General features: G+C 37.4%; 1 protein-coding gene across 1 annotated transcript in view; it reads left to right on the forward strand.

The window, feature by feature from the left end:
• btsz (bitesize) overlaps positions 1-12,884 on the forward strand; it is a 69,321-nt gene that overhangs the window by 15,248 nt on the left and 41,189 nt on the right. Inside the window, 1 exon segment of the mRNA XM_068298003.1 lies at positions 17-917. Within this exon segment, the coding sequence (XP_068154104.1) occupies positions 337-917 (581 nt within the window). The 5' untranslated portion in view covers positions 17-336.

Below are 12,884 nucleotides of genomic sequence, written 5' to 3' on the forward strand. Positions count from 1 at the left end.
GCTTTTCCACTTTCAGATATTGATTTTTCAATCCAAAATGAAGCACTTTTCTGTTGCAAAGCCTGAAATTAAAACCAAATTATAAAACCAAGAGCAACAAACACCGCCAGCCACAGCAACAGAAACAGGAGCAAGGAACAAGGCCAAAAATATAAGGAAATTCGTGATTTTCAATTGAAGCCAATCTGCCATTTTGCATACAAAGAAACCAAAACATATAGAAACAAACCGAGCAAACAAACAAACAAACAAACAAATAAACAAACACGCATAACAAACACAACACACTGTGCCGAAAAAGCGAAAATAGTAGTTGAAAAGGAAAATCGGTGTAGCATGTCAAGTGGACGCAGTGCCCGCCTACCGCCCACGCCCACACAGACCGCCAACAACAAACAGCATCAGCAACAGCATCGGGTGGCAGCCGCAGTGGCTGCTGCTTCTGCTGCTGCTGGAGAACGTGAACCCAACAGCAACAGCATGATGCAGTACGGCAGCAGCAACACGACGACCACCACAATGTCCACGGGAGCTGCTTCATCAGCCATGGGTGGTAACATTGGCATGGGAATGGGCATGGGCATGAATATGGGCATGGGTATGATGAGTGGGGTGGGCGGCATGGGGCATGTGGGTGGGGTTGCTGCAGGCGTTGGCGGAGGCCTGGGTATGGGCATGAATCTGAATATGAGCAGCATGACAGCCAACATGACGGGGGGTGTGGGTCCTGCATCTGGCACTGGCTTCGATGCAACTACGGAACGCATACCTGGCGATACAATCGATGCTTTGGGTCCGGAACTGGCAGTGGCCACCTCCCAGGTCCTGGAGAATTTGTCCGAAAGTGAACGTAAAATGATAATCGAAGTGCTCAACAGAGATGAATCGGTTAGACAACGTGATGCAACTAGAATAATGTGAGTAGCAACGTTCAATTTATAATTATCCCTTAATTATTTTAAATACAAGTTGGAATGTTTAAATGTTTAGTATGAATGACAATTCATTCCAACCAGTGAAATGTAAATGAAACAAAATGCTCTGAAAATATGTTTCTTTTGCATTCCTTTCCATTTTTATATATGTATGTATATATGTGGCTGTAAGCTTAGTAAATTGACTCATCTATTCGATACTCTTAGTCACTCTATTATAACTTGCCGACTTGCCAACTTTCTATCTCTGTATCTATCTCTTTTACTCGCTGTCTCTTCATTCTGTTTGATTTAGCTTAGCTTAGCAGGCAAGTTTAATTAAAACTCCCGGCAATGAGTCGACCAACCCGAGACGCATTTTTCTCTCTCTCTCCTTTTTGCTGTTTATTTTTGTTAATTAAATGTGTCAAAAAAGTTTTCGCCTCAGACAATGCCCTGAGAATCTTGCCACTCTACTGCAACTTGCAAAAAATGCTAATGCACTTGAAACAACCTTTTTATTGACTGCACTCAATGAAAGTTTTTTGGTTAGTTTCTGCTGAATTCAATTTGAATTTGGCTAGCTCTCAGGTCACGTACCAAACCGCAAAAATTTATGACCATATGAAAAATACCAAATGCTGCTGCCACACACAGTTGCCACACTTGCCGCACCTGCCGCAAGTGCTGCAGATTCAGTTAGTCATTTTGTTTCTTTGCCAGAAGCGTTAAATTTGATATGGCTTTTCTCCGTTCGAAATCAAGCTGACAAACTCGATTCTTTAGGCGACTGCCCGAATTTCAGTTTATACAAAGAAGGGAAACTCTTCTTATTGCGCCGCTTGGGCATTCGAGGAAAGCATTTTCGATTGTCACGCTGGTTTTGCTGCCACAAAATTGAAATCAATTTTATTGAACGTAATACACTTTTCCCTCCTCGCTCCATTCGCGTGACAATTCCTCACCTACACGCTTTTCCTTTTTAGACAAGTATTATTTGTTTTTTCCTCACTTTCGTTTCTTTTTTCTTTTTTTGTTTTGAATGACAGAGTAGCTTGGGCTTATAAGCTTACAGTTATGGGGGTAAGGCGTCATTCTATGCCTAAATCAATATAATGAAAAGGACATATTGATTTGAGAATACAATACAGAATACAATGTTCAGTTTATCCCATAAGCAAGGCGGCCAACAACTTTCAGATACTTTTAAACAAAAAAACCAACCCATAAACTTTTGGGCCGCTTGGAAATTGAAAAGTGTGAACAAGTTTTTTATGTTGCCAATAAAAAAGAGACATAAACTGTGGACAGACAATGATAACATTTCAGTATTTCATGTAGAGTTATTTCTTTTTAATTATAAGTGACGAATACATTGTTTACCATTTACTTACCTGGTTGTCCGCCATTGGTTGATTTCTCTTTGATTATTGCTCTCTTTGTGATTTGATTCATCTACAAAATTGAAAATATTAAACAAGACAAAATAATGGCTTTGGGTGACCTAAGCAACGCCCCCTCAATAATCCTCTCTTCTTCCTGCTTCTTCTATGTGACTTGGCATGAGGAAGTTCTTTAGTTCTCTCTCACTCCCATTACCTCGATCTCCCAAAACATCTCTTCCTTATTGCTCCTCAATGCCTTTCACTCTTCTGTTTACTCAAACTGTCTTTCACACTTTTTTCTCAGCTTTTTCTTTAAATTTACTTCTTTTTGATTCCTTGATTAAAAATTGTGGGTCCAGTCGAAAAAACAATTCCCTTTTCTGCTTATCTAACTAAATAAATTCTTAACTTATTGATTATTCTAAAAATAAATGTAGAAATTTGAAAATTGTCTTTATCCTTCCCATATCGGTTACTTGTTTGATTAGGTCAATGTATAATTTATGGCATCAAATCGATCGATTTCAGTGTGTCATCCGGCTGCATAATTAATTAATGTGCTTCTTATTGCTTGTAATTTAAGTGGTACTTAATTTAGGCACTTTTCCAAATGCAATCGCGATGATGCACTCTGAATTAATGGCAGCTCATCAATAAGCAATCGGAATAAATGGTTACGAAAGTTTCAATAAGCAACCAGAGCGAGAGATGCCGAATAAGTACATATGTATATGTACTTTGTCCTAGTGTGAATATAAAAAGTCATCAGCTATTAAACTCTTATTGCTGACATCAAAGAGTTTAAATGATTTTGATTATACTTTTATGAAATATTACGTATACGACTGTTTGACAAATAAAATTTTGTAATCTTAGCAATTCAATTTGATAGCAACTTATATCAAAAGTAACGTCTATTATGGCGAATTTTCATCAGTAAATGAAAAAGTAAGTTTAAAAAAATTCTTCAGAAGGGCTTTAAATTTAAAATTCGTTTTAGTTTTTAAAGTGAATTGATCAATTGTCTATTGCATATTTTAGAGGGCTAATTTCCGCTATAAATAAATGCGAATTCCACGAAACTTCATTGTTTCTTGGAAATGTAGTTTATTAACTCACGATGTCAATCAGAACACCCAGTTTAAAATTAGCTCCACGGAACTGGCTCCAAGTCAAATGAAGTTATCAAATTCTTTACATAAATTTGATAGTCCATACGAGCTAAGACTCGCGCAAGCCGCCGTTTCCTTTTGTAGTATCAAAAACACATAAATGATTCTATTAAGTTGGTTGGTCAGTTAAAATAATGTGGCCATAAATTCCAGGCACTTGGCATTTACTTTTTATTTTGCTGCTCATTTACTTAGTTGAAGTGTGTTGTCGTTCGCCTTTTGGCCGTCTCTGATTGCTTAATCATGTTTTGGCCACCGTCGTAACGGAAATAGCTAAATTGAAAAACACCATTGGAAAGCCACCACGGAGCAGAGCGGAGCTCAGCCGGGGACGGCGTCTAATCGAATAAAGGAAACCCACATATACATACATACGTGTGGTGTGCATGTCTATGTATATGAAGCGTATCCTTCATCTCCATCTACGATAGTAGGCGGCATCGTTTCAACATTGTGACAACAAATGATGCCCTCATAACGACACCGGCCATTCATTTAGAAGGCTTGGCTGGTCCTGGGGAGCCAGGGTAGAGGGAGAGAGTGTCAAACGTGATTGTGTATTGTTTGTATATTGGCATTAAGTCGAGGAAAACTTTTAATAATGGATACCCCATCCACATTACAATTGTCGTGAATTGAATTGTACTGATAAATCGGAATGGCTGTTACGAATAGTCCTTGCTCGTTAAAGTAAAAGAAAATTAATTTTGAAAACCCATTTGTTTAATGAGTAAATAAAGCTAAGCACTTAGAAATGGTAATGTATTTCTTTATTTTCTGCTCTTTCCATTGTCATTTGAAATCAAGGCAAAATAATCCATACTAATTGGTCTAGCATATTTGCTAATTACACTCAAAATCAAGCCTTGCGGTGGTGGCCAAAAACAGTCGACATTTTTATTCGAAACCCTTAGCAACGCCAGACACTGGCAATTAATGTGCAAATCTTTAGACAACATTTTGATATCATCGTCAAGAAGTGCACACATGTGTGCGAAATGTTGCCATTAGTGCATTGATATCATACAAATTGAAGATGGAAAGAAAGTGTAGATGGCCTCTTACACACTTACGTGCTCACAAGTTTCCATTTATTCTTTCATTTCCCTTTTTTCCACCCAACAGGGATAGCAGCAGCCAGCTGCATGTATCCTGATAAGTTTTACCTTTCCCCTTCCTCCATGGCAGAAAGTGCCCAAGTTAACGTTTTCTATGCTTTCTGCTAGTTTTTGCACATGGACTTAATGAGCTTAAAGATGAATGTGTACCGTGAGCAATTTTCGAAAATGTATAAACGTAAAGAAAACTCACAAAAATTCATTTCAAGTGAAGTAAACCAAATGTGCAAAATGCAGAGTGCTGATTTATGTACCTATATTTTATTGAAAGAAGAATTTCCTAATGGTCTACCTAAATGGGCTTTAAATCAAGTATTTTTTTCTTCTAGGGATTCATTTAATGGAATGGTGCTAACTATATTAAAATTTATGGTTTTTCTGACATTTTGCAACTAAATAAAAGATGAAACTTATGGGAAATGTGCTATCAACACTATTTCTGATTTAACTAAGATTAATATTTGTAGCATTTCCATAAGCGATTGCAGTACTTTGTCATTTTATTTGATATCCAAAATTTGGCTCAAGCTCCATCTATTGGATGAAGATTTAAAGATTACTAATTGATCTGATCTCACTGTGCCACAATGGCAGCTTTCAAATAGAATTTCCCTCATTTCCGCTCACCCACCCCACACACACACACACACACACACAGGGAGAAATAGATAGAAACATTCACTCACCTGCCTCTTATTGATGTTCTGGTAATGTTAATACAAACTTGCTTAAGTAAATTAAAATAGCTAATGGAACACACATTCGTACAAGATTGGCTGCCAAAGAGCAATGGTAAACTTAATTAAAATGTTTATCTGAAATGTTTTGTAGCATTCTTTTGTCTTTTGAGTGAAGTTTATTTTCCGTCTTGGTTTGGTTTGGTTAAGTTTGAGTTTGTTTTTAGATGAGGTGCCAGTTTATTATGGCAAAGTGAGGCGAAGAGAGAGAGGAAGAGAACGAAACACACTACATCTTTCATCTGTTTGATGGAAAGTTGTTCCTGTTTCTGTTGCTTTTGCTTTGCACATTTCACTTGCAAATGTTGTTGATTACTTTTAATTATAATTTTGCTGCTAGGCTACACGGGCTACCGTGCCTCCCCCCCGTTTCCACTTTCCATCTCCCCACTCTCATCTCTGGCACTTGATGTCATTCTGTCTCTCACCCAGTTTAAGTCAGAGGGATCCAACAAAATGAACTACAAACTTTTGCCCAGTCAGCTGTAACTACCACAGTAGGGGCTTTGGCAACTCGTCGCCATGCCACGTTTATTACTTTTTTGCCTACATCTTTCCTTTTCGTTGGTGGATTTTTGTATTTTGTTTTTTGCTCTTTATGCTTGCTGTCATCATCCACTTTAATTGGACCGCTTAACGCCCACGTTGAGAGCTTGAGGTCGGCTCATTAGCCGGCTGGAGCGGACACGGGGTGGGCCCAAAGATCTCTTTCACCTTCCATTGTCGAGCACACACACACAGACAGTTACACAGATTGACATTAGATTTAAGTTTTGTTTTTCGCAGTGTTCTCTTCTGATTCCAGTTAAGCTCAATGCGCCTAAAAGCATACAGCATATAATTAACATATTCACATACTGCGAATCAAAGCAGCTGCTGCAATTCATATGCATATTATACTCTGGAAATGTATCTAAGGCAACATTTGCTATGCGCTGGCTGGTTGCCAAGGCTAGCGGCAGGTTTAATTAATGCCATCGACATGATAAATATTTTGCCACTTGTGGCCACAACACAAATTATAATAACACAAGCAAATGCCTTAGGGTAATTCTGCATTGTTCTCTGGATATTCCCAAAATGCTTATGCATGGCAAATCGTAATTAAATTTACTTATAAAATGTCATTTAACAATTATGTTATTTGTCAGACGAACTACTCTAGGCTATACATACATACATAGATGCATGTTGTCTGGCCATCAAGAGCAGCAACAATTTCATGTTCTATTCGTTGTTGTACATACTTAACTGCACTTTAAATTCCTTAAGCCTTGTGAAAATCCACACCCCATAAATTCATTCCCAGACAAACAAACTACCAAATCTGTTGACTATTCGCATACTCTGCATTAATTCTCAAGAGAATTCAAGAGATTTCTTGACCTAAGTAAAATATTAGACTTTCTTTTCGGCTACTCAAATTTAATTTTAAATACAAGAGTTTTATAGGTCACTATAAATGAAGTGCTTGTGGTCTTCCCTTATCTAAATAGCCCCAATTTAAATTTTAAACCTCAAAAAGAGACCTAATCTATTCGTTAAACGTCTTTAGAAACAACTATATTCTGATCGGGTATACTCTACTCTAGTATTCACGATGTAGAAGTGTCCAATTTTGAGGGGATGAACAAGTTGGGCGACAGTTGAAAAAGGTAGAAAAAACTACTCAAAATTCATATATTTCGGGGTTTTCAGATCCATCAGACTTTTGCCCTGGACCTTCCATGGTTTGATAGTTTTTATAGTTTACTTTCTTTAATTTAACTTGACTTATGAATTAATCATAGATTAAAAAAAAATGTATTTTTCATATTTTTTTTTAGAGCTCGTAGCAAAATTTCTCACTAAGTTAATATGCTTTACAGAGGCAATTCGAAATGGTTGCTAAAAAAAAAAAAAAAAATGGGCTTAGAATGTCAGTTTGGAAATTTGCAAATTTCACGCGAAAGAAAACCTTTGCACGACCAGGAACACAATGTGAGACGGCGACTCCGTTTTCTCATACGTAATTAAAATGATAGCAGGCAACTGGCAAACAACGCCGCCGCGACGCGTTCGTCGCACATTCTGGTTAATGATAATGTGAGAAGGGCGCCGCAACAGGTAGCTACTGGCAGTTCTGGCAACTCAAGCAGCGACCAGCTGAGAGGCAAGAGAGCCGGACTTTGGGCCCAGTTTATACAACTCTCTTTCAATTGCTGTTCAACTTGTTGCTTTCAATCCAATCTCAACGATCGACGGCCAGACCAGACACAATGCCAGTGTCGACTTCAGTCAACGAACGTATCTTGAGTCGAGCGAACGTCGCCGTCGTCGCCGTCGCATACGTACATATAATAATATAAAGGGCCATTCGGCTTTATACATATGTATATCTATTGCCATCTCTGTCGTGCTTGTGTGATTGTGTGTCTGAGAGTGCGATGAGATTGCCGGTTTAAGATTCGTATATTTCTACCTGTGCCACACACTAAAAGTATTTCGAATTTTGTTGTGTCTGTTTTTTATATCAAAAGTATATACTTAAATTCGAATAGTGTCTGACAGATACCGCACGCAACGCGAGGCGTAAACGTAATCGTGATTCGGTTAATATAGATATGCAAAATAGCAGAAGCAGCAGCAGCCAACGACCGACCCCAAACAACGAACACATCCAAAACGAAATTGGCGAAATTGGAAATTTCCTTGCCAAGTTTACCAAATCAATTTACGAAGAGCAACTAACTGCGCCAACCCCATAACTAGATACAAAAGTATCTCAAACTCCAAAGGTAAAAAGAAATAGAACAACGAACGATGTGCATGCAAGTACCTAGGCTAAGTGATTGTTGTAGTATTCTTGCAAAATGCAACTTAATGATTGCCCAGAAGAAAATACTGACTGCCGGCTCCGGGGATTATTTTAACGGTTTGTAAATTTAATTATGGCCAAGCCCAGTAGGGGAACAAAAGAACGAACGAACGAACCAGCGAACATCGTCATCGTCACCGTCAAGGTGGAACATTTATATATACTTTCATCTTTCCCTCCGCAATACTTGTATTTGTTTCTTTCTTGTGTGTGTATGTGTGTGTGTGTGTGTCTTTGTCTGTATTTGTATCTGTTCGTTTGACTCGAGTTAAAGACCCATATTATACACACAGCTCACGCGTCTCTGATGCACTCCCACTCCCACACAACAACTCCACTGCCACCTTCATCTCCTTCTACCTCCACCTCCACCTCTACCGCAGATGCCATACGAACCTTCGGGTTCATTTCTGGCAGATACTTAAGACGACTTTTATACTTTTATGTGCCTTGTGACTACATATACATACATATATATGTATCTTCTGTGTAAGCGTGTTTTTTTGTTGTTTTCAACTTGTCTTGTTTGCTTTTTTTTTCTTCTTGAACTTGGCATGCCAGCTATAAGTTCAGCTTAATTCTTATGCACGTCTCAGATTTGAAATGTTTTTGTTATTCTCTGCCAACTATAATAAAGGTTCTTTCCACTGTGGCCATATGCAAAATAATTCTCGAAATTGGCTCATTTTGCCACTTGACTTGTGAGAATGCAAGATTGTTATGACTGGCTATGGATTCCATTGCAACAATATCTCAAGATGACTAACACCTTACACAGAAAACAATTGAAGTCGTCTATTATAACTATTTATCTTGTAGGTGTGAAACGTTTCGAGGGCGTTTCCCAAGCCCATAAATAGTAACCATAATACATGAAATAAAAACAACAAAAAAATCTCATCTCAAACAAAGAGTTCTCGTTTTCACGATTTTCCTATGAAAGAAAGTGTTTTGGTTAAAGAAGATTTTCTATTGCAAGTTTTGTTTTAGTTTTTGTGGATTGAAAACCTTTTCTCTCTCTTTATTTAGTTGTAATTCTCAACTTGTTTGAGCATTTGATATTTGATATTTGTTTTGAATAGATCTGACATGATTTACTTTACATTAACTTAGTCTCCAATTGTTTACTTAATTGCAGGCAAAATGCTTAAAACATGAACAAGTATTTGTTCTACCACTTAATGTACTATTATCATGTTTTCATATTATTTTTTCGACTGACTAAAAAGTGGAGGGGCTGGTTGAATTTAATTAGCACATTGCTGTACACAAGTACATACATACACAAATGTGACTGACTCTTGACTGACAAGAGACATGAAAATGCTTTTTTTTCAACGTTTTTTTTTCCATTCCAACGGGTACAAACTACATTTTAAGTGCCAGGTTGATGATCATTTTCATTCTGTTCGGGTCTTTTGTCATCGCGCATGCGATAAGACCAAATGAGCTAACTTTCAAGCGCTTATCTGAAGAATGAAGCAAAAAAAAAAAGTAAAGTAAACATTAAACATGGGTACGTTATATTCTGGATTTATTTATGGGGCTTTAGATCTAAATATTTGGTCAATGTGCCGTACCCAAAGTAGATTTTTGTGTGTGTCTGTAAAGTGCGGCACGTTTTAGTGAAATGGGCAAACGGTGAGGAAATTGAAGCTTTCCCCCCTCTCGCTTTCCCTTTGGTCAGTCTGTCTTTCATTAATCATTCATAAATATTCATTCAGTTGGCGCCTGACCCCCAAGTTACGCCCACCCTTGTTGGCTTTATACATTTATCATTATCATTTCACCAAGTTCCTTTTGGCACGTTTTTTTCATTTCTCCGTTTCCGTTGAACGAGATTTAACCCGGGTTGTTCTTTAATGCTCTTGCTCAGAGTACAATGGGTATTCAGTTTAGAATGTTCACTAAAACTACTACTAGTTGGGTTTTCAAGTGAGAGATCTTGTTGGATCGACCAACGATTATGCAAGTGGCCTTAATGACTGAAACTTTTGATTATGACATATACATTTAAGAGTATAGAAACTTCACTGGGTGTTGTATCTGTTTCCGGTTCACATTTATTTACCTTTTTTGTAGATTTTCTTTCTAGTTTAATTTATTATAATTAATGCAAAAAATCAAATAGTGTCAGTTATTAAGCTTAATAACAATATTTTCGCCCGCTTTGCTTATTATTTGTTTGACGTGTGTATTTGCATTTTAATCAAAATGAAAACAGATGCCGCAAAATAACAAAAATTGCTTGACAGATGATAGTCGAGTCTCAATTTTGGAATCTGTTTTGAGGGATTGACATTTGGTCAGATGTCTGGGCAGAGATAAAACTTTAGCTTTAGCTGGCAAAACGTCGACTTTAATCAAGTCAAATGCAAATTAGGTTAACTGTAATTTAACGAGACCATCACCATCAACATCTTCACCATCATCGTCGACATCTTCTCAAATGATGAGAATATGATGATGAGATGAGGATGAAAGCAAGTGAATGCCGAATTAAGTCCATGGAAAAGGTGTTTAATGTCTGAAAATAAAAACCAAATTAACTTTCATGGCATTAATTAAAATGAATTCAAAATTGTGCAAAAATATACAAAAATTTCTAAAAATCCTCAACTTTGTTAGTCTTGTAAGTGGTCAGTTTTCGAAGTATCTCCTTACATCTTTACATCTTAGACTATGACATGGAATAGAAAAGAATTGACTGGCTCGGACCCTGAGGTACTATGGGCTGTCGACCCATAATATGTCAGAAATTCAACATTTCAGTCCGTTTTGGTCAGTAATTGAATTCTAAATCATTGTCTCTAGCGTAGCTGGAATAATTATAGACAAATTAACGCTCTCTGATTTCGACAATTGCCAAATTGGTTAAATCACATTAAAAAAAGCGCAATTGAGCTGGCAAATACAAAAACAAAAACAAAAACAAGTTGAAAAAACTTAATTCTGACCCCAACAAGTTCGTCAATAGATGCCGACAACTTTTGGCTTTGTCTATGGCCAAAATTAGCTGAGAACTTTTCGTTGAGAATGTTGACGGAAAAACAAAATCTCTGTGAACCAACGGCGACAAAATGAGGCTGATCTCAATCAGGCAAAAGTATTTCGATGATTCAGAAATCGGTCAACGGAAACGCAGCCAACTCGTTGACCGAGTGCCAACTTTGCGAATATATATTGTTCTTATTGTTATTTTTATTTTGCAATTGTCGACCAATAGTCATCTTTTGGGTTGCGAGATGTTATTGCTGCTACTTGGCATCAGCTGCCTTGAAGTGGTAACCCCCCTCCCAGCCAACCCCCTTTCTATAGCTCACGCCCATCGAGCTTAACTGTTATTGTTGACTTGTTATTGTTTTTGACTGTCCAAATGTGGTGGGCTTTATTTTTTTGTTGTTTGTTTTGATGTTGTCGTTTGTGGCTATTGGCTGAAAATGTAAGTCAGCAACAACAACTGTCTAAAATTTTTGTATATTATTGAATTGTTTATAAAGCAGCTGGCCGAATGTTGTGGGGAATACATATCAAATAAGCTTAAATTGCATTTATCATGTCAATTGTTTAAATAAAATATTTGGGGTATATTGACTTTACGAAAGAGTTTCAAAGTCTATAGAGAAAACCTTATCAATCCCCCTTTTTCATCATGTATGATGCATAAGCAAAAGTGGTGCCAAGTGGCAATTATAATTTAAGCAATTTTCAATTCTGGCATAAATACTTTGAAAAGTTATCCATTAGATAGTTTTCTATAATTGATTCAACATTGAGAGGTCTAAAATAGTTTTGTGCTGAGTTTGCTGACAAAGTTTATGGCATTTACTTTTCATCGAAAGTTTTACCAAATTGATTTCAAATTAGTCTAAAAGGCAGTAAGTCAGTTATTACACTGCCAATAGGAACAAAGTTCATAATGCAGTGAAAGATAGAGTTTTATTCAGTCGTTATGCGCTTCGAAACACAATTTATTTATAGCAATTGACTGGGCCTAAACTGGTTTCGCTTTGACTCCGCCTGACTACAAAAAAGTGTATTATAGTCCATAAAAATAAAAGCAAACAAATAGAGATCGATGGAATCGTCCTAAAGCTTATATTATCTTACGATAATTGCAGGTTAATTTTACATGCAACGCCCACTTGCATTCATGATGATGATGATGATGATGCTCTAAAATCTCAGCTACTGCAGAGATATGAGTATTAACTTGGCTAGTTGCTAACGTGGGCTCAGTTCGTTTATTGTGTGTGTGGGTTTGTTTGTGGTTTTTTGGTTTGGTTTAGTTTTTTCTTTTTTGTTTGTAGAGATTGACTGCGGGGCGGGTGGGTTGAATGTCATTTTGAAAGGCAAGAAAGTAATTTTTATTAACATTTATATGTGCATGTGTGTATGAAGTTTATTTCCTCTTGTCTTTTTGGCTTCGACATTAGTATGCAACGACATTGTGTGTATTTTCCGTGTCAAGCATATGCGCATTGGTTGCAACCAGCAAACGATGCATTTCCTCTACATTTGCCAGACATTTTCCCATTTCCATTACCATTCTGCAGCATGACATGGCTTGGACTTGCCTTGGCTTGGCTTTGGCTTTGGCTTGCCATGAAGCTAGTCTCCCCATAATAACAACCCACTTCTCGGGCCTTTTATTGCTTTGTTCTCCGTTCGGCTCTTGACTGGTTGGTTGGCTGGCTGGCT

The sequence above is a fragment of the Drosophila tropicalis genome, unplaced genomic scaffold (assembly GCF_018151085.1).
Source record: "Drosophila tropicalis isolate 14030-0801.00 unplaced genomic scaffold, ASM1815108v1 contig_859, whole genome shotgun sequence".
In the NCBI taxonomy this organism is placed as follows: Eukaryota; Metazoa; Arthropoda; class Insecta; order Diptera; family Drosophilidae; genus Drosophila; species Drosophila tropicalis.